The sequence below is a fragment of the Embiotoca jacksoni genome, unplaced genomic scaffold, assembly GCF_022577435.1.
Source record: "Embiotoca jacksoni isolate LCO1_2020_lvr unplaced genomic scaffold, fEmbJac1.0.p SCAF_10, whole genome shotgun sequence".
Lineage (NCBI taxonomy): Eukaryota > Metazoa > Chordata > Actinopteri > Embiotocidae > Embiotoca > Embiotoca jacksoni.
The window spans coordinates 5,140,604-5,161,634 of record NW_027185230.1 but is presented as its reverse complement, the minus strand read 5'-3'; the positions used below and the strand labels follow the sequence as shown (position 1 = coordinate 5,161,634).

The window sequence follows — 21,031 nt, the reverse complement described above, 5'->3', positions numbered from 1 at the left end:
GTGTTTTGAAACCCAGAAATCTCTACATCTGTAAAGTATTTATTGATGGAGCCATTTTGACCGATAACCCTTTTAAATCACAAATGTAATGTGGTCATTTTGAATCAGAGCAGTGGGAGAAAATGGTCTGGTTTAATTTTCTAAATAGACTGTAGTACAAACACACGTGCACGTTATTCTAGATTTATTTTCTCATTTTCATCATCTTCCTCCATCTTCCTCCTGCTTTCTTTGACGTAATAGGTGTGGGCCAGCAACTTTCTGCCTAATGAGCCAGCTCAGTCAGACCGCTGCCAGAGAGCATACCATCAGAAACACGGAGAGCCGCTGCTGCTGCAGTACGCCAAACAAGAGGCCGAGAAACAGGTACAGCACGCTTTTGGTAAATAATGCAAATGTTTGCCTTGCAATTTACTTTTCCTGTGAGGTGAAGTTATTGTTAGAGTCAGGGTCTATAAACACAGACTAAAACTGAAATAAATCTCTCGCTTAACATATGCAACATGAAGAAGTATAAATCTGGTCTGCCAGGCTATAGAGATCAAATATGCTAAATTGAACCATTTTACATGGCTTAAAAGGCCTGTTTGATTAAATTACGTGTTGCAATGCTTCATGATAATTAGCAGTTACATGTCTGGCATTGGACACTGAGGGAACTGTGCGATACTAAACTTGCAAGGAGTGTTTTAAAAGTGTCTCTAAATACAAGACGCAAAACCGTGACTCGCCCTCACTGCCTCCCCCTTCATCTACTCTCTACTCTTTCTCCGAGTTCACCCTTCTCTTTTGATTTCCCATCCGCATCCTCTGCCTGTCGCTCAGTCAGTGAAGCGTGTGATTGGACAGCAAATATGCTCATTAGCATAATGCTGCAGCATCCATCTTCAACCCGCGTGAAGATTATGAAAACTCCGTGTGTCTTTGTGTGTGTTTGAGTGATTCTCCAGCCGTGTGTGTGGAGCATCAGCAGCAGTAACCACTGAAGACAGCACTGAGCACATTTAGCATGTTGGCAAATGTCTTATTAGTCAGCAGACACTCGGTGGAAGCCGTGAATGAACTCTGCCAGTGGGTTAAAGTCGAAAGACACAAATTTTTTACCTCACTACCTCAGACTGTGGGGAAATAGCTTGCTCATGCTGTTTTATTTCTTAATATACCTAATCTCAGGTTATATTCACAGCTAAAAACCTTTCTTGAAACTGGCTCCACTTGTGTTTAGCTGCCTATAAGCCAGTAAAACGTGCTGGCAGGTTATCTTTTCCTAATGAGGCTTCCATATGTACTGTACTTGCACTTGGAGTTTAAGTGTTAATCAACAAATTGCATGTTTTTATTGAGTTGGTAGAGCAATCTTCCAATGCTTTTTTTTTTGTGCTAGTATGATCCAGTGTTGTGCATGGTTTCTGTATTCCTGTATCTGCAAAATCTTTTAGCATTTCACTGGAATTATGTGCAAGAGGTACACACATGCAAAAATGTACTGCCGTTTTCTTTCTTTATTTCATCCATATTATTTACTGTTTGTTCGGATTGCTTACTAAGAAACATGATGTTATTTTCTGCCCTTCGTTACAAAGCTTTTCGAAACTTTCTGATTAATTTAAAGGAGTTTAAGGCCAAAGTAAGACGGAGGCAGAGAAGTAAAGGGGTTGAAAAGAGGAGGAGAGAGAACAAAAGAAAAGGACAAAGAGAAGAAATAGGCAAGTTAGAACAAACTGAGACACAAAATCTCACACACACACACACACACACACACACACACACACACACACACACACACACACACACACGTGTGCGCACCCACACAACAGAGAGGTGCCGGTAAGAAAAAAAGCCACTGATTCATTCAGGGAATGAGCTGACCTGTTCTACTGGGAGTGTGTGTGTGTGAGTGAGATAGAGGATAGCATTAAGGTTTTCAGAAGAGCAGAGTAGACACTTGAATCTCCTCGACAGCTACTCATGGGGACTGACCTTTATAAAATCAGAGTGGAAGCAGGAGTGAGTGTGTGTGTGTGTGTGTGTGTGTGTGTATGTGTGCAAGAATACCGTGTCCACCACTAGCGTGTGTGTGTGTGTGTGTGTGTATGTGTGTGTGTGTGTGTGCGTGTGTGTGTGTGTGTGTGTGTCTCCTCTCTCCTTGCTCCTGTCTCTCTGACCCCAGGTTAGGACCGTAAATTGGCACACTGCAGTGTTTAGAGGAGTCTGAATTGGGCTTTGGCTCCCAGGTGACACTCTTGACTTTGAAACAAAAACTTTCTAAGCTAATTGAATAAAACTCTGGGATTTGCTGTCTGTGAGGTGTCTGTTTTAGGACGCCCCCCCGCCCCCCCTTCCGCTTCCTCTCTCTGTTTTCAACTCACACCTCCATCCTCAATCTTTCCCTCTCCATCTCCGTCTTCATCCCACTCTTCCTTTATAATCCGGTTAAAAGTATAGGAGAACAGGTGCAGTGGAAAACAAGTGGGGGGAGTAGTCTTAAGAAGGAAGATTAAAGCTGAAATCTGGACCAGGAAAAATGAAGTATTATTTGTTAGGTTTTGAAAAAAAAAAAAAAAAAAAAGAAGATGAAACTAGTAAAGGCAAACCGAATAAAATGTTCATACTTAGCTGACAAAATACTTTTCCACACAATTTCCTCTTTTACATTCTTCACTTATTTTCTCCAAAATATATGTTAAAAGAGATGCAATAATCTCAGTGGTGTTGCTCCAGGCACTAAATAGAATCCCATACGCACTTCATTAGGAGAAGTGAACACTTTGTAATCCTGTTAGATAACTCTGTGTTTTCCTCCACAGTTATTAAACATCACAATATCCCCTGTAGATCCATCAATTATGCACTAACGCCTTGCTCGATAAGCTTTTCGAAACTATGAGGGATTCATATTTGACTCTCTGCTTTGGCGTCTGATTACTGATAATCGGGTTTGTCGGAGAGAGACTACCTGTCAGCTCTGCATTGCATAACAACTCCAGTTGTGAGGTTGGAGACATGGAGCAGGGTGAAGGCAGGACTATTCACAGTAAGTTGTTTTCTGCTTGTGTACTGGAATACCTGGAGGAAACCCAGTTTGCACATCCAAAACACAACAAGCCACATGGATGGTGCCACAAGGCTGAACACCAGAAACATGTTTCATATGTAAATCTCTGGACTGCAGGGACGGGATCATTTACATATCGCTGTATATATATATTTATGTAATAATAATGGCTGTTTTCAGTTTTTTCCAGCTGCCTCTGGTCATGGTTGAGTCGGATAGAAAGTGACCAAATCTCAACAAACCAAATGTGGTGCAAAGATTATGTTTGTGCGGGACACGTTTAGCATGTGAAGGACTAAACCAGGGGTCTCCAACCAGTTGTTAAGTATGTGTGTGTTGAGTATGAATTTATTATTGTTCACATAAAAGAAGCGTATTCATCTGTTTTGGTTGGAACTCGCCTATATGACTAAACGTTACAGTGTCTGAGAGCTATGTGAGTAGCTGAGGTACAGCTAACGGCTGGAGGGGGGTGCCATGTGAGCCACTAAGCCTATTACTACAACAACCACGACTTCTTCATACAGTATATGGCAAATGGAATCACACATCATATAATCCCATGTGAGGTATTTGTGAATCAGATGTTGTTGCTCGGCGTTATTGACACTCACTCAAGCGTATCGCTCAACTCTGCAGCCCCGCAGAGTGTTTTTAGCCTCTTTCGGCTCTTTGTTTTGCTTCCAGGCACATTAACCGTGTAGTTCGGTCACGCCACTCTCATGATTCCTGTTTCCAACGTTATGCTACCTGCCCAGCACCAAACAAGTTAGCAACTATCTTGTGACCACAGAGGAGCATGTAGCAGCCAAAGACATACATATTTTTCTCAGGGTTTGGTGAAGACCAAATCAGAGCTAAAAGGTAAAGGACTATTTGAAATGCATTTGTTATGAATGTTAGTGTTGCTCTTATTCTGCTGCCTGTCTTAACAGCCTGTTGTTTAGCTTTACCCCATAATCATTTTATGAGGTGATACTTTGTCAGAGCTTTGTTTTTCAGCTTGTTATGGATTTCTTCTTCCCCCAAGTGGCCTTGAAAAAACTGCAAAAATCAATCATTGATCCTATCACAAAATGTTGTTTATGCTCTGAGGCCTTTACAGGCCAGCATTTCCATTTTTGCTTGTGATCAGACAAAGCAGTGTGTTAACACGCAGTAACTGGCAGCACAATGCAAAGAAAAACAACAAACAGACTCCATGTGGTCGTTGAGGATTAGTATGGAGCTGGCTTGCATCAGATTCCTGCAGCTATTCAGCGCGCACACATACAATGAGCTAATCTATTTCTGATGGTTTGTAATAGCAAGGTCAGGGCGTGTTTGTGTGCACTCATCAGCTTGTTAAATCTCAGCTTTAGACACTTTCTGCATTTAAACACTATGATAATTTGGCTTCTTGCTGCAAACAGCCAATCTTGACTGACCTGTTTTATTATCATTCTGAACTCACTTTATTATGAAATGAGAGGGTGCTCAGTCAACCTACTCTTTGTCATTTTTTTTTTTTTTTACCTCAGTATTCCTTTTTGTATTTCTGTTGTTCTGGTCTGAATGCATGTTATAAGTGAGCCAAAGTGGTCCGATCAAGTTTGTGTCTATATATATATTTGTATATGTGTGTTAATTCTGATGTAATGTGCGTACATTTTTGTGAGGTTCAGTCATTCTTTTGCCATTTTAAAATTAACGTTGAGCTACAAAACTGTTGAGGATTACACAGTTATTAACTGTAACAAACTAATTTGCCCATATGTGTTGGATTGCGTTGTCTGAAGTTAAAATAGCAGTTTACCTAAAAATAATCTATGAATGACTGACTATTAAGCTTTACTTTACCATTGTTTTTCTTCTGAGTGATATTGTGCTCAGAAGAACTACAGATTTATTTTAAATTGTATCAGCATGCAACAATTTTTTTCTACAGTTTAAATATATTGGTTACTGGGCATTAGTCTTGTGGGAAATGGTGTTAATTGTTTTAAAACCATTGAAAAATCTGAACAACAATGACAAATGACACTAATGGCATGAAATGCACACAATACTCCTGAGGAAGGTAAACTTACAACATATGTGCATACAAAGTTGTCTGATTGGTGTCACATTGGATTTGAAGTCATCTGCATTTGTACAAATATTAATTTTATTTGGAATTAAGCTTTCCTACTCTGGCACCTGGAGGGTTTTGTTTCACTTTAGCTTTGGTTGATTGTCTTTTCTGGGAAAAAAAAATAAACTTTATAAAAATGTTAAAATATATTTCACATGATATTGCTTTCATGCACAGTCTAAAACCATTTTAATGCGTGTCCCCTCTTAGGAGCGAGTGGTGGTGGAGAGTTCGGATTGGCTGGCGGTGGTTCCGTATTGGGCCACGTGGCCATATCAGACGCTGCTGTTACCACGGCGACATGTCCTCAGAGTCAATGACCTGACAAGCGAGGAGAGGGAGGGTGAGTGTGTGTTTGTGTGTAAAGATGCTGACAGACTGAGTGACTCAGAGAGCGATAAGGCAATTTAGAGCAGTTTAAGGTGACTCTGCGACTCATTAAAGGCCTGCTGGTTTGATTCCTGATCGGGAACTTCCATGCTCATTCACAGCACATTCAAGCTTCCCAGAAGAAGAAACATAAAATACGAAACACTTTTGCACACTTTGAGTTCATAAAGTGGTGTCATTGTGTTGAAATATATAACTATTGGAAACATAATACAATTACTTACAGTTAAACTCAATTACAATTAAACATGCCTTTGATTAGATATGTTGGAGATTTTTTTTCAGCCCTCCTTTTTTGTGCCACAATATGTGGCAGTTTTAATTAAAAAGCAAATGTATTTTTTTCCATAGTTAACATAATTCCAAATACAGGATGTACATTAAGGTTTAAGGTGGTTGGCATGTATTGTTCTCCCTGTCAAGCCTCCAAAGATTGTAAAGATTACAGTATATATTGATTAATGATAAAATTACCCAACATATTCCCAGATGTATAACCCTTATTTGTTTGGGTTTGTGCTGTAAAATATTTCAGATGTTGAATAAAGTTTTAATGAATAATTTTTAAAAAAAAATATTTTAAAAGCTTATACTAATGATGAATTGATTATTAACTGTCAAGTTTGAATCCCTACTCTGATGCTTTCTGTCTGTCCAGTGTTTTTGTGTAAAAAAGAAATGTGTTTATTTAACTTTTTGTCTCTGCTCTGTCTGACTTCTATATTTAATATCCCCCAAGATTAATGAAAGTTTTATCTTCTTTCAGTTTATAGAGTCAGGTCTCAGTTTGAACTTTTTTGTTCACTCTTACTGCACATCGCCTCTCTTCAGCTGCCCGTCCTCATGTCATTCATTATGAACAATACTCAAGAGCAAATGTCTTCTTCTGTCTCCCTCTAATCCACACTCCTGCTGTTTTCTCATGTTTATCTCTGTCTGTCTTGCTGTTTATCAGATCTGGCTGCCATTATGAAGCGACTGCTGACCAAGTATGACAATCTGTTTGAAGTGTCTTTTCCCTACTCCATGGGCTGGCACGGTAAGAAAAAAAAAGTGGGGGAATGGGGAGGGCTTTAAAAGAAAAAAAAGTTTTTTGTAGAGTGCTAGAAGCAGTGAGGGACAGATGGCAGAAAAGATAAAAGATCATTTTTTACATAAATTGCATTGATTAGTGAAATGGAGGAGTGTACAGCGATAACCTGGGTGCGGTTCAGACATCAAGTCAGCTGTCTGTTAATTCACTTAGTCTATGTGAAGTATACAGCACAAACTCAGGCGTCTGAGGGCAGTGTTTTTCTGTAACTGTGATCTAAAAAAAAAAAAAAAATCTGTCCTCAAGTTCGTGATGTCGAGTCTTTTCACCTTTTCCCAGTCAGGATTCTTCTTGTTCTACACCAAACTAAAGAGGACAGAGAAATGATATGGAGGGAAGAGGTGCATTAAAATTCGGTCACACCTTGGTTAAGTTTTTCTGACAGTCCCACACCTCAGGTTGTTAATACACTAAATCCCTTCCATTTCCACTTTTACACATGCCTTGTAATCCTGCATTTATTCTGTCTTTTTTTTTTTTTTTTAACTATACAACCATCAGATAAGATGCCTCCTCTCACCTTCCTCTTTACACCCTTTGCACTGCTGTCTCTCTCTTTTCAATTTCCTCTTCCTTTGTTGTTTCCTTACTTTGTCTTCTTTCTATCCTTCCTTCTCTTTCTTACTAAAGCCAACTTTCACTCTGTGATGTGTATTCATTTCACATCCAGAGAGCTAATCTTCACATCCTCCACCAATCTCCTTGTGTGTTTTCTTTCTACTATAATTTTGCTAAATCACCTATCGTATACCAACCCAAAAATTACAAAGAGTATGAAAATGAATTAGCTTGTCCAACGTTATGGGATAAATATATGTGAGTTAAGGTGCAGCGCGCACTTTCTGCAGGTTACTTAACTCGTGGCATTTCAATCATCCCTGCTGTAATAAATTAAATGAGAAAACCTCAGCTTTGATGTCGCCCACTTACTTACTCTATCTCTTTTCTGGTCTATCTTCATGTAAAGCAGGAGTTCTCACAGTTAGCACTCATTCGTTGTGTAATGTCAGGCTTTTACTGCTGATAAAGTAGCATGTAGACACAGAAACTGCACAACGGTCTGTTGCGTATCTGAATGATAAAGCGGTCAAGCAGTTTTGGAAAGCGACACTGACTGAATGGGTGTCATTAACTTTATATTATATATTGTTTTAACATTAAAATAAGCCTCTATTTAAACACATGGTTGCAAGAAGTCGTAAACCCGTATTCATTGTTTTTTGGCCACTAGAGGGCAGCACAAACAAGCTGTAAATAAAGTTGTATGGTGAAAAGTTGTAATTGGCATGAAGTGACATGTAAACGCTGAGCAAAGGTGTAGCAACCTCTAGCATTAGAATTCATGTATTTGTTTAACTGTTATTCCATACACAACTAATTATTTTTTTGTGTGTTTGCTATCAGTTTCCTTTATCTCCCATTACTCATTTCCCTTAAGAGGAAATTTAAGACAGTCATGGGACAGTTCGTAGGTTAATAAATAAATATATAAATTAAAAAGATATAGGGAAATGTTATCTTTGTATGGGATCCCTAAAGGGTCATGGTGAAAACATTTTTGAGTACTACTTTTGCATTCCCTCGCAATATATCTTTTTTTACTCCACAATATATTTTGTGTCCCCTTGTAATATATTTGCGTTTTCTCGCAATATTTTGTGTTTCCTCACAATATGTTTTGTGTTTCCTCACAATATGTTTTGTGTTTCCTCACAATATGTTTTGCATTCTCCTGCAATCAGTTTCTTCTTTCATTTTTTCTGAGTCGCAAAACATATTGCAAGGGAACGCAAAATAAAAGTAGTGCTAAAAAAACACTCCGTGCAACATGGGCTGAATTACTTTTTCATTTTAAGAAAACATGAACCGTGATTTGCATCTCAAATATCCATCTAAAATAAATCTGCTATGACGAAGCAGCTTGCACAAACACATTCGGCTGCAAGCTTTGGACAGAAAGGTGTTTGCTTTCAATATATCTCTTTTTCTACTAAGTTATTGTAATGCTCAGTGGAAGTATTGGCTGATATTATGTCTGCACTGATGCAGTGACGGGAACATACTGTGGTTGAGGTCAGAGGAACGCCGTCCATCAGGTTTAAACTGGAACAGAGGTTAGCAGAGTGCAGTGACGCGATGAGGTGATGAATGACAGGAAGGAGAGCGGTGTCACCATGACTGAGTGGTCAGAGCGATCCTTGTTTAAGCTAAAGGTTGCAGGTTCAATCCCTGCAGCCGCTGTGTCTTGAGTGGTTTTTAGTGAAAGGAAATTTCACTGCTCACTAACCATATAGCCATGATATTTTTTTACAGACATGTCCTTGTCCCTGATGGATTAAGATAATTTTGGTGATCATTTAACACCATCGTAGGCTCCAATACCTGAAAAAACTACCACATGCCCATCAGCTGCAGCTTTGTGTTTAGTTCAAATGTAGCATATGTTAGCATGTTAATACACTAAATTAACTAAACATAGTAATTGTACCTGCCATACATTATGTTAGCATTGTCTTTGTGAGCAGATTAGTACGCTAAAGGGAGCATTTAGTTCAGAGCACAGCGTCCTTAAGCACACCCACAGTTTTTTTTTCTTCTACTATCGTGTCTGCTGTATTTTCCATTTCTAAGGTACAAATCAGGTACCTGAAGTCTGAGTAATAATAAATAATCACAAGGTTGAATTTATTATTCTTTAATTTAGTCCACAGCTTCATGGTCAAGAAGTAAAATTTTATGTTTCAAGAGAGTCCATTTTTTGAGGCATTATTATCATCTCAGATCAGTTTCTGAAAATGAAGCTTCATATATATTTTTTTTAAAGACCTACCTGGGTTGATGTGCTGCTGTCAATCTTTTGCTGTTTCTTTTTCTTTTTCGTTTTCAGGGCAGGAAGCGCACATGAAAGATATAAAGTTTATAAAAAAAAAAAGAGAGATGATTTATTTCCACCTAAACTCTAGTGGGGCGAAAAGGACAGAAGGCAGGAGAGGACACTTTTTATTTTATCCGATATCAAATCTTTGAAGCAAATCTAAAGTCTAAAGCCACCTGTGGCGAAAGCTCCTGCTGATCCTGTGTCAAGTTTTGGCGTTAGTCTTCTATTCTGGTTTGTTTAGAGACTAAAATTTACAGGTCACAAAAAAGTGTTGAAGATCAGTAGGGAGTGGAGAGGTGCACCTGTTTTATGTGGCAAACAGAATGATTATTTTTTTCTTTTTTTTTGAGTCAAGACATCTGCCACAGGGATATCGCACTGCAAATGGCCCATGTCCAAAAAAAATTGTCATTAAAGTTGACTTTATTACAGAAAATAGATATTACGTTACCACATCACATTACAATTATGTAAACATTTGTTGTTAATCCTTAAATATTTTAGAAATAAAATTAGCCTGTTCTTGGCCACAAAGGATGATGTGATGTGACATGCGATAAAGCATAACGATAAAGTTGGCTTGACACAGTCGGATTCTGACTCCTCACTCCGTGATTTTAGCAAGCAGAATGAGTGGAATTTGGAAATGGCTACAAGGTCCAAAAAAACATTAAAGAGGGAAATGATAGCAGTGGATCTGGCAGGTCAGATGAACCTTTCAGGGCTGACTGCCTTCGAGCTAGCTTGGTGTTTCCAGACTGACTGCGTGAATACGTTGGTCTGGGCGACACTCCGTAGGAAATCGTTTCCAGTCGTTGCATTCTACTGGCCGTAGATCTCGGGTTAATTTTAAAACTGATGGAGCAGCTTTAACCAATCAGTATGTACCGAAACTCTACCACTGCTGCTACTACATTTGGAAAAAAAAACTCTTGACTTCAACGTCATCACCGACACTGGTCGCTGACTCTGGTCTGACCTTCAGAGTGGCTGAGCGAACGTTAACGCGAACAGGTTAGCGGTCAGCAGTAGTCTGGTGTAGCCAGGTTACCTTTGAGCTGCCGACTGAAAATATATTACCATGTAAGCTGCCTTAGTCTGGGGAAGGGACAGTCATTGAGAGAGAGAGAGAGAGAGAGAGAGCTGTAAAACCCCATGATAACACCTACACATTAAATTACTTGTGAAATATTACAGTTTGGTTCATTAGCACCCTTCTGTTTCTTGTTATTCAAAACAGAGGAAAGAGTGACGAGACTGTCGAGAGAGCCAGAAATGCAGGGCAGAATTAAAGAAGATAGACAAAGACCAAGAAAGCAGTAAAGTAAATATTGACTTTGGTATCAAATGTTACAGTACAGTACAAATTAGCAAATGTACCGCATAAAATTACTATTTGTTTATAGTCTTTATTGTGTTTATTGGTTTGTTGTATATAATATATATAGATATTTAATGTACTGTATATATACTGTATATACTGTGCATTTTATATTTATATTTTTTACAGCTATTTTATTTTATTGCTTTTCTATTATATATTCTATTCTATTATTTTATTCTATTGTTTCTATTATTGCTTCTGTATGTATGCTGCTGTGGCGAAAAAAAATTTCCCCTCGGGGATTAATAAAGTATATACCTACCTACCTACCTACCTACCTACCTAGTCATGTGAAAAATGTTGTGCACCTCATAGAAATGTGTTAAAAAAAAAGTCAAATATTACAACATTCAATGCAATTAAATATGCTTCTTTGTTAAACATATTTATTTTTTCTTCAAAAATAAAAAGGTTACAGGCAAGGGAATCTGCTGTTGCACATTATGTGGGAGGAAAGTGCACAACGCACAAGGTTGACTCCCCTTACTATGGTCTTGTTTTCATGTAAACCAGGGATGAGAGATGACTCACAACTACTGTATATGATGATGGGAATAATTCGAAGATGTTTCACAGCCAACTTCAATGATGGCCAATCAAATCAGCTCATCTAATTCCCTTTAAGACCCCTGGGACAAAGCGAATTGTCAGTTTCTTATGAATGAAGAAGGATCAAACCGATACTGCCATCTAAACTTTATGCAGGAAGAAACTGACATACTTGTCTGGAGCTCCAGGCTATAATCACAGAGTTTATGGTATTACGAGCCCGCCTACATGGGCTGATCATGTTAAATTGAATTTGGAAGAGGTCAATTAATATTATAAATAACTTTTCTCCTAGTATTGTGAGAACCGCCGCCCAGTGTAGGAAGCAGTTCAATGATATACGCCAAAAACCTGTCTTATATATGCCAAACAGTGGCATTAATTAAATGTCAAAGTGAACAAAGAACACTCATCCAATATAGTGAAATCTGGTGCTGAACGATGTTGAGGAGTGATCATAAGTAAATTACGCATTTAAAGCTCCTGACTCGATTCATTTATTAACAACACTTATAAGGAGCAAAGCGCTCCACCTATGAAGTGGTGTTAATAAATGTACTGCACCATGGTCTGAGTGTGCCTTATTTATTTTGCAATCATTAATTAAATTACCTTAGTCGCTGTGTGTAAATTGCTCTGAACATTTTGTGTGTTTTACAATCTGTGGTCTCGCACGGCTGGCAAGATTAAGAAAATCTAGCCGAGAAAAAAAGCCACTTACGCCACACAAAATTACCAATGCACCTACATTTGTGCTGCAATTTCACAGTGCCGTCACAGAAAACTGTTGCTATGGTAAGGTGTACGTGGTCTGCAACAATGTTTAGGTTGGTGGCACGTGTCTAAATAACATCCACATGGATTAGGACCCAGGCTTCACCATTGGTGACCAATGCAATACTACCAATGCATACCAGAAACAACCCACAAGACCAGCTGTTTTGGAGATACCCTTAATTTAGTCAGCCAGCCATTACAATTTGGTTCTGGTCAAAGTCAGTCACTTCATGACGCTTGTCCATTTATGCTGCTTCTAAAACATCAACTTTGACGACTGACTATTCGCTTGCTGCCGAACATATTCGACCTCTTGACAGGTGCCATAGTAAGGAGATAATTAATGTCACCCACTCTACCTGTCAGTAGTTTGAATGTTGTGGCAGATCAGTGTGTATACAGCTTTTTTTTTTTTTTTTTTAATTGCTAGAATAAATTTGAACCCCCAAAATCATGGTGTTATTTTAATCTTATCAAAGGGGATTAAGGAGAGCGAGACTGCTGAGGTAATAATGGACGTGTTGTAGCGTGTTAACACATTCTGTAGACATACTGCACACCCGGACCACCTAATTTTGGAAAGCCCATTCTTCTCCATGAACACGAACACACACGTATGGCTCACATAATGAGTTCTCCCATCTGCTTTATTTGAGCTCATTTGGAAGCAGCCAGCTTTTATTTAGGGCTAGACTTATTAGTGGCAGAGTGCAGAGAGAGAGAGAGAGAGAAGTGGCCTGATGCTGTTTGAGTCACCTGGGAAATCATGGATTAGATTAGTCTACCTGTTTATTCCTTCAGGTGGAAAAGGCACAACACATCACAGACAATATTAACGGGCTGGATGAAGGACGAGGACACGGAGAGATCTAGGACTCCATATTATAGCATGAATTGAAATACATAAAATCTCTTGCATCATCCTGCATATAAGGTGGTAGTAGAAAATCAGTCAGATATGATTAGCAGTCCTTTATCCAGGGATATCTGTAACTTTATGTTAATTCTGAAATGATGCCTGCAGTTACACACTCACACACATGCAGCACCACAAACACACCAGAGACTATATTTAAAACAGGGTAATTGTCCACTAATAGGAGCATCCGTCTCTATTCATTCTTTATCTGGCCACTTCAGGCTTTTCTTTTTTCCTCCCTTTTCTATTGCTGTCCATTAGTTTCCTTTCTGTCACTCTCCTGTCATCTCTATCCGTGTCTTATCAGCCACCATTGTCAGGAAACGGACTCAAAAGGAGAAGCTTTTCTTGTGAATACAATGTCTCCAGGGATTTTTTTTTATTTTATTTTTTTTTTTTAAACTTCTTTTTGTGTTTTTTTAAGATATATATTCCACTGCTGTCTCCACTTCCCTGATTACTTCATTACCTTCTATTAAGACAACACAAGCAGTGCAGAAGCTATACATGTTACACAGAGATCAGTGAATAGGTATATAATTACCAAATAACGTACATTTTCATGCAGTTTTCTGTAACTTTGGTCAAGTAACATTTGAAAACGATGACAAATTATAGACAGGGAAAAAAAAATATGATGAATGCAGATGCTTATGACCATGAAAAGGACTGCATTTTCAGAGTTACCTGATCTCAATCCAGATAAACAGCGACAGAAGGCACATTTGTTCTCACTTTTGCATCAGATGGCATCTCCTCACAAAAGTATGTTGTCATAGAAAAAGCTCTATTCTTTTTGTTGTTGTTGTTGTTGTTGTTGGTTACACTCGTAAGATTCTGGCTCTATTGCCCACAAAATCAGCACATGGCTGCTTCTTTAATTTACCTTGTTAGCTAACTGACAGCGGGGTGTCTGATCCACAGCTTGAAGGACTTACAGAGCAGAGGGCCTTGTTCATGCCGGGTGGAAGGCAGCGAGATAAATGAGCTTGTTGTGTTCTGGCTATGCATATTCGTAATTACCCGTTAGTGTTTGATTGCGTTATCATTCACTCAGTGTCTGTGTTTTCACATGTGTTTACTTGTCCCCCTGTTTCACAGAGGCAATGAGAAAATAAATATTCTATGTATGTAGACTGTATTGCTACCTTTTTAACAGACAGTATTGTGACGCAATTTTATACTTTGTGGGTCTTAGCATTAAACACAGCAATGATATACAGAGCTGATATACAAATATACTGTATTCTACCATGCATACATGACTCTTACAACAAGCCTTTCATTTATTATTATAATCAGGTTACCATGTATTTACATGAAGTGTTTACTCCATGTCCACTTCACAAAGGCATCCTTTGTTGGATTTAGCTGCTTATCACTATAACATCACTGTGGTCAGAATCTGACTGAAAACATCAAACATAAATGTGATACAACACAATAACAATGTAAAGACTAAGCTCATTACGTCACTATAAACTTCATCTCATCTCTAAAAAACAACCTATTGTGACGTGTTGTGTGGTTTGTTAGTGGACGTATTAAAGGGGTATTTCGGCCGTTGCAATCTTGTTGTTTTTTTTAGCCAGAAGTGACCATATTTAGATGAGCCAGGTAGGAGCGATGTGCCTGACTGCACCCGAGGCATCGCAACCAAACTAGACACGGCCCAAACATACCTCTCTTTGAGGCCTGATATCTAATTAATTATGGAGTTATTTTCAGAAGGAAAACCAAAACAGTCATCAGAAGGAGTGAATCTAGCTGATGAAACCATAATGACTTGTGTAAAAAAAAAAGACTGCCTTTGTATTTCATGCAAGAAGTTGAATTGCAGTCAGAGGCTTTTTGGAGCCAGCCCCTTGTGGCCCTCAGGTGTATTGCACTTTAAGGCACTTCTGCATTGGTTTCATGTTTTAGACCAGGAGGACACATCCATTTTCATATACAGTCTATGTTAAAAACTAAAATTAAGATTTAACATTTTAGCTCTGTTGTCATGGTTTTCAACTGTTGACTGAGTGTAAACTGGCTAATTGCGAAAGAATCCAGCCGAAGACGTCGTCTCTCAACGCCAGCTCCATTCTCACATCTCAAGCTGCTAATCAGACTAAACAATGTCTGGCACATAAAAGGGGAAATATTAGCTTGGATATCAACAGGCTACACTGGAATGCCCAAAATATTGTCCGTTTCCTCCGAATGCTAAATCATCATCAGACTGATGGGTTCACAGATGGCTCTTAACTGCTGGCATTGACAATTGCCAATTTCATTCTTCAGATTTGATCCTCACACAAAACACAGGGTTGTTCACGACCTCGCAAGCTGTCAATCTCAAATAATTAAATATGTATAATAATATGACATGATGACAGAGCAGCTCTGTTCACTTTAGAGGTGGAGAAATGTGGTTGAGACTGTAACAACCTTAACCCATCTGTACAGTCTCTGCCAGTCAGAAATCAGTGTGCACAAAGCCTCTGACTGACTGGAGGTTGGTTCTGTCTCTGGTCTGAAGTCCCCCATTCCTTCTTTTCTCTCTCAGGAGCCCCAACTGGCCCCCATTTAAAAGAAGACAACTCCCACTGGCAGCTACATGCTCACTACTACCCGCCTCTGCTGCGCTCAGCTACAGTGAAGAAGTTTATGGTGGGGTATGAGATGCTCGCCCAGGAGCAAAGGGACCTCACCCCTGAACAGGTAATGCATTAATACACATGCATTTATACAGTACTGGGGCTGGTGTGTATGTGCTGCAATATACAACACATACAATGATATGGACACCTATTTTTCACAAATGTTTTCCATTCTATCCTCTTCGTTCAGCCTGTTGAGATTACATTTAAATATAATCTACAGCTTTTTACAGTAAGTGACTCAAGTGTAAATGCACCCTCATAAATTGAAAAAAAAAAAAGCAATTCATGGAGTCAAAGTTGGGAAGTGAGTGTCTTAACAGAGTTCATCAAAAGGTCCATCAACAAAAAATGAAGTTTTTACAGCAAACTAACTATAATGTGTAGCCTGGTCTGTAGTGAATTCCCTGTCTGTTCCTTTAAAATGGCATTTCAGCTCATTATTGCTGTGTTCTTGTCTTAGGCTGCTGAGAAGCTGAGAAACCTGCCAGAGGAGCACTATAAGACCAAAGAGAGCCAAGAAAAAGGAGGAGAAAAGGCAAGCCTAAAGTGAAATAATGCTGTTTGATGGATGGAAGAGTATTATTTAAAACGGTTTACTTTTTGGAAACCAAATGTGACTTTCTTTGTGTTTTAAAAGTCTAAGTTTAAGTGCCTTTACTGACACAGGGCTTAGAGATGTCCCCATCAGTGCCATACACAGTATATATTTTTAATACATTTATGTGTCCGCAAAGCTGGTACTGGGCTCTTTACTGTAATTGTGGACATCAAACAAAATGTGGTATGAAGCCCCTACTCCACGTTTTAAAGGAAATAATGAGAGAACATTATTCTGTTCTTACTTACTGTCCCTTCTGTTGGATTTAAATAAACTGTGTTTGTTGTTTGGTTATATTGGAAAACTTTCAACCACAAAATATTTTCTTCCAACAACACAATGCTTTCTTTTGTGACTCAAATGAAAGTCTTTGTTTCTTGAAAATGTTTCTCTCTGCCAAGGAGGTTATGTTTTCGATGCAGCTTGGTTGTCTGTTTGTTTGTTTGTCAGCAGGATTACAGAAAAAAAATACTGGTTGGATTTTCGTGAAACGTGGTACAAGGGTGCAGCATGGGCCAAGGAAGAACTCATTAAATTTAGGAGTGGATCCAAGACACGGGTCAGTTCCATGATCACAGTCCTCATCCACAGTGGGCAAATCCCAGTAATCCTCTGCTCAAACTTTTTCAAACAAAAAAAACACTTTTGGAAATAGAAACAAACATATCTGTTGTGGTTGTAGATTTACATATCATAGAAGAGGGGACTATTGGCCTTGGCAGAGGTTTTCATACCCTTCTAGTTTTATATCAAATATTCTTGAATGAATGAACAGTTTGACAGCTTTCAGCCTTAAAGGTATAAGACCGTGGAAAAGTTAATTTTACATAAAATAAAAAAAACTATATGTCTCCTGTTTACACCCAGAGTCAGTATTAATTGAGCAATATTACACGAGAGGGTGTGCTTTAACATGATTATTGGCACCACAGTGATGCGGTCAGGATCACGTAAGCATCACTGAAGTGCCAATGATCACGTTAAAGCACACCTTCGAGTGTAATATTGCGATTATACAACAAGTAATCATCTACATAAAATATGTAATCTAAATGTATTCATGTCGTGGGGCAATTCGCTCTCAAAATACAAAACGTTTTGTTACTGTGATCTCCGTTTCCATGGCAATACATGGGGCATGACTAACAACTGGAAAACAATCAGTCGCCTCAGTAGAAGCGAATGTAATGTATGCAATGTTTACTACTCCAGGAAGTAGGCCGACCCTTAGTAATGACGTAGCAACAGAGACGAGATCTCGTCCGTTTTATTGCTTTCTTGAAATCGTTTCTCAAACTGAATAAATACACCACATGTCATGTGTTTAACATATCCGGTCATGCTAGCTGCCGTCCAAAAGAGACCAAGTTTTACCAAACGGGTCACAATTAGTAGGCCTGAACAACTAAAAACAACATTATATTGGATATTATATGAAATTTAATTCCAATGATATATTCCCATTGAGAAGGCGGAGTGATATTTCTGGTGATGAGCACGGTGCGCTTTATGGTGATTTGAGCACGTTCCAAGTGCCAAGTTAGACAGTTGACTAATGAGATCGCTGGGTCGGAACGACTTGTTGGATTAACCTAAAGTTTTATCCAACAGTGTTTTTAAACATGAACTGTTTATTCAAAATTTGTAAGGCTTAAAACATACTGATGATAAAGTTAGAACATTTCTAGAATTAGATTCAGAAATGTTTCTTTTTTAAAAACATTATTTACATAATCATAACAACAACTTAATGTCCAAATATGTAACAACTATGGACCTTGGTAGCTAGACTGAGGTGATAATTGCATTTATTTCATACTACACGTCAGTGAGGATCCGAAATTATATTGTCTTGCTAAGAAGATAAGATTTTTGATAGATCAGACTGAGATTGCATGTGTGTATTGTATTGTATTGCATTAAGTGTACATTAATACAATATTGATACTGTACTTTCACTCAGTGTATTTGGATCATATAAAAAAAAACTAATGCAGTCTAATATGGCCTTACAATGTGCCGTTTATACAAAGGTGTCTCGTTGTAGCCTACCCTCATTAAGATAATATAAATGGCATGGACAAAATAATAGAAACACCTGTCATTATGATACAATACAATACCATTATATATACGTTAAAGGGTTACTGTGTTCATGTAATTGTTTTCCTTTCATGACAGAAAGACAATTTTAAGTGCATTTTCACAACGAGGACTGCAGGTTTTTCTCCACTTCGCTTCACTTCGCATCACTTCCACTGAAATTGCTTTGAGCGGGGATCACTTTGTGATCTGTACGAACAGGAGAAGTTACAATGAGCAGGCAGATAATGCGACTCTTTCAGTTGACAAGGCTGACAGCTTGGAGCTCTTACAGCAGTGGCCCAAGAAAGATGATGGAAGCTGATCGAGGTATAGTATACTGTTTCAGTACTAGTGTTAGACCTGTCTAACACCTGGTGGAGTACTTCAGTGTGACACAGCAAATATTAAACAGAGCACCATGGGTTTCACATTTTATATTGCTCTACATGGTTGTGTAGATGTAATGCTCGTTCTAATTACTTGATTATGACTGACTTAACATTGATAGAAGGGTTTATGCAGAGAAATTGGATGAATACTCTGTTGTAACTAATAATGAATGTATAAGGGACTGCTGAGAACCTTTGCCATGGCCTAATGTTCTCATTGGAAAAGGGGAGAGAGAAGGAGTGGGACAAAGATCAAATTGCTGTAGGACTCACAGACTGAGTCCCTGTATTTATTAACAACTACAAAATGAATGGATTAAAATAAATTAATTATGCACTTCTGTTTGTCAAGACATCGCATGCAGATAAGAATGCAATGTATACCTTTGACATGTTAAATGAGATGTGCTCTCACTATGATAACAGTAGATGGTAGTGTTGCTTAAAAAGTAAGGAAGATAACCTGGATTTAGGTTGATAATCTGACTCTGTTTAGCCTATACCAGTAATGAAATCTCCCTATTCTGTTTTTCAATTCAACCAAAAGCTTCACAATACACAAACTGTAATTCCATAATCAGCCTGTTTCCTCTTCATGATACAGTAACCAAATGTATGTCTGCACCTATAAGCAAGAAAGCAGGTAATAAAACTGAATGATATTTTCAAAGCAAAAGTTCAGGTAGGGCATGAGCAGCCATTAATCCATTTAGTTTATCAACAAGTTAATATTAATATTTTTTACTGGGTGAATTACTCATGATACATGTATTCACTCTAGAAAACAAAAACATTTATTTTAGGGTTTAGACTTGGATTTCGGGTTAGAATTAGCTCACATTAGCGATGGGGCTGGTGTGTACTGGAGCCATGACACTGCTGATAAGGTTAACTGGGAGAAAACTCATCCCGACAAAGGTATAAACTATTATTGAAGTAGAAACCTTTGAAATTGTGTTAAATTCATACTTTAATTGCACTAATTTGAGCCCTAAATGCTAGTCAAGTGTGTCAAATGGTGTGGATTGTTAAGGATCATACATCCATTTCTGTTATTGCCTACCTATCAGGAAGCCAGTGGTTGCAGTTCATATCAGTATAATTGGAAAAGGCACATGTAGATACTTAAATGTGTTCACAGTTAACATCACATCTGCTTTCAATTTTGTCAAAATCCCGGCGCAGAAAAGTGCAGCAGCCTTAAAGAAGTAATGGAACCTTTTAAACCAAAAATAGTGATGCTCAGAGTAATAGTTTAAAGTTAATCTTGGAAATCTAAAGTAAATGGTAACTTTCATATAAAAATCTGGGGATTTACCATCAGAGTAGATACATGAATGGCATTATTATTTATTAGATTTAGTATACCCATCTTTTTGGTTTTCTAGTGCTCTGAACTTATTGAAAGCTGTAGGTCACTTCGCATACAAAGAGATGAGACGATAGCAGTTGACGAATTGCCTGCTGCTTGTTCACCGGGCAACATACAATTTAATTCAAAACAAATTAAATAGATGAAACTGGCAGAATCACTGCAAGCTGCCACAAACTCCCCAGCTGCTACATAGCCTCAACTACTTTAATTGGAACTACCTACTAATCAGGTGATCACAGGGGGAACTAAACCCGCACAAAGCATCCAATTCCTACACAATAACAAACAAAAGATTTCTTAAAGCCAACTGAAAGACAAATTTGCCAATGGGAATACGCACACACACACACACACACACACACACACACACACACACACACACACACACACACACACACACACACACACACACACACACACACACACTAAGCATACACACACACACACACACTAAGCACACCAGCTAAGCCAAATCATTTCCTGCAGAGCAGTTATAGCTTTTCGTTCCCCACTTGTTGGTGCTTCGAAGATCACTATCGCTGAATGAAGTGCAGTGACATCACAAGAGAACAACAAAAATTATCTACTGTTATCATACTGGGCCCTTTTAGATAAAAACCTGTTATGTTAGTTCATGAATGATTTATCTCCTTTCTTTCTTTTGTGGTTTTTAGTTGGGTGAGGAAAAAGTTTAGGTATAGTCAACCGTGATATTCCAGAGGAAAACCCATACATACATACAGAAATGTTAGGTTTAATCAGGAAAAAAATTACTCTC

The 21,031-nt window shown here is 38.4% G+C and overlaps 1 protein-coding gene across 3 annotated transcripts in view; it reads left to right on the top strand.

The window, feature by feature from the left end:
* Positions 1-16,698, top strand: part of galt (galactose-1-phosphate uridylyltransferase) — a 29,289-nt gene extending 12,591 nt beyond the window's left edge. For 2 of the 3 annotated variants that reach the window (XM_069162340.1, XM_069162348.1), the window contains exons 7-11: positions 244-366; positions 5,379-5,511; positions 6,514-6,597; positions 15,710-15,864; positions 16,267-16,698. In XM_069162340.1, coding sequence (XP_069018441.1) covers positions 244-366; positions 5,379-5,511; positions 6,514-6,597; positions 15,710-15,864; positions 16,267-16,356 — 585 coding nt within the window. In that variant the 3' untranslated portion in view covers positions 16,357-16,698. Of the gene's footprint in view, positions 1-243; positions 367-5,378; positions 5,512-6,513; positions 6,598-10,769; positions 10,905-15,709; positions 15,865-16,266 lie in introns of those variants that run through there. The other variant, XM_069162355.1, reaches the window with a different exon arrangement.
* Positions 16,699-21,031: the final 4,333 nt, after the last annotated feature.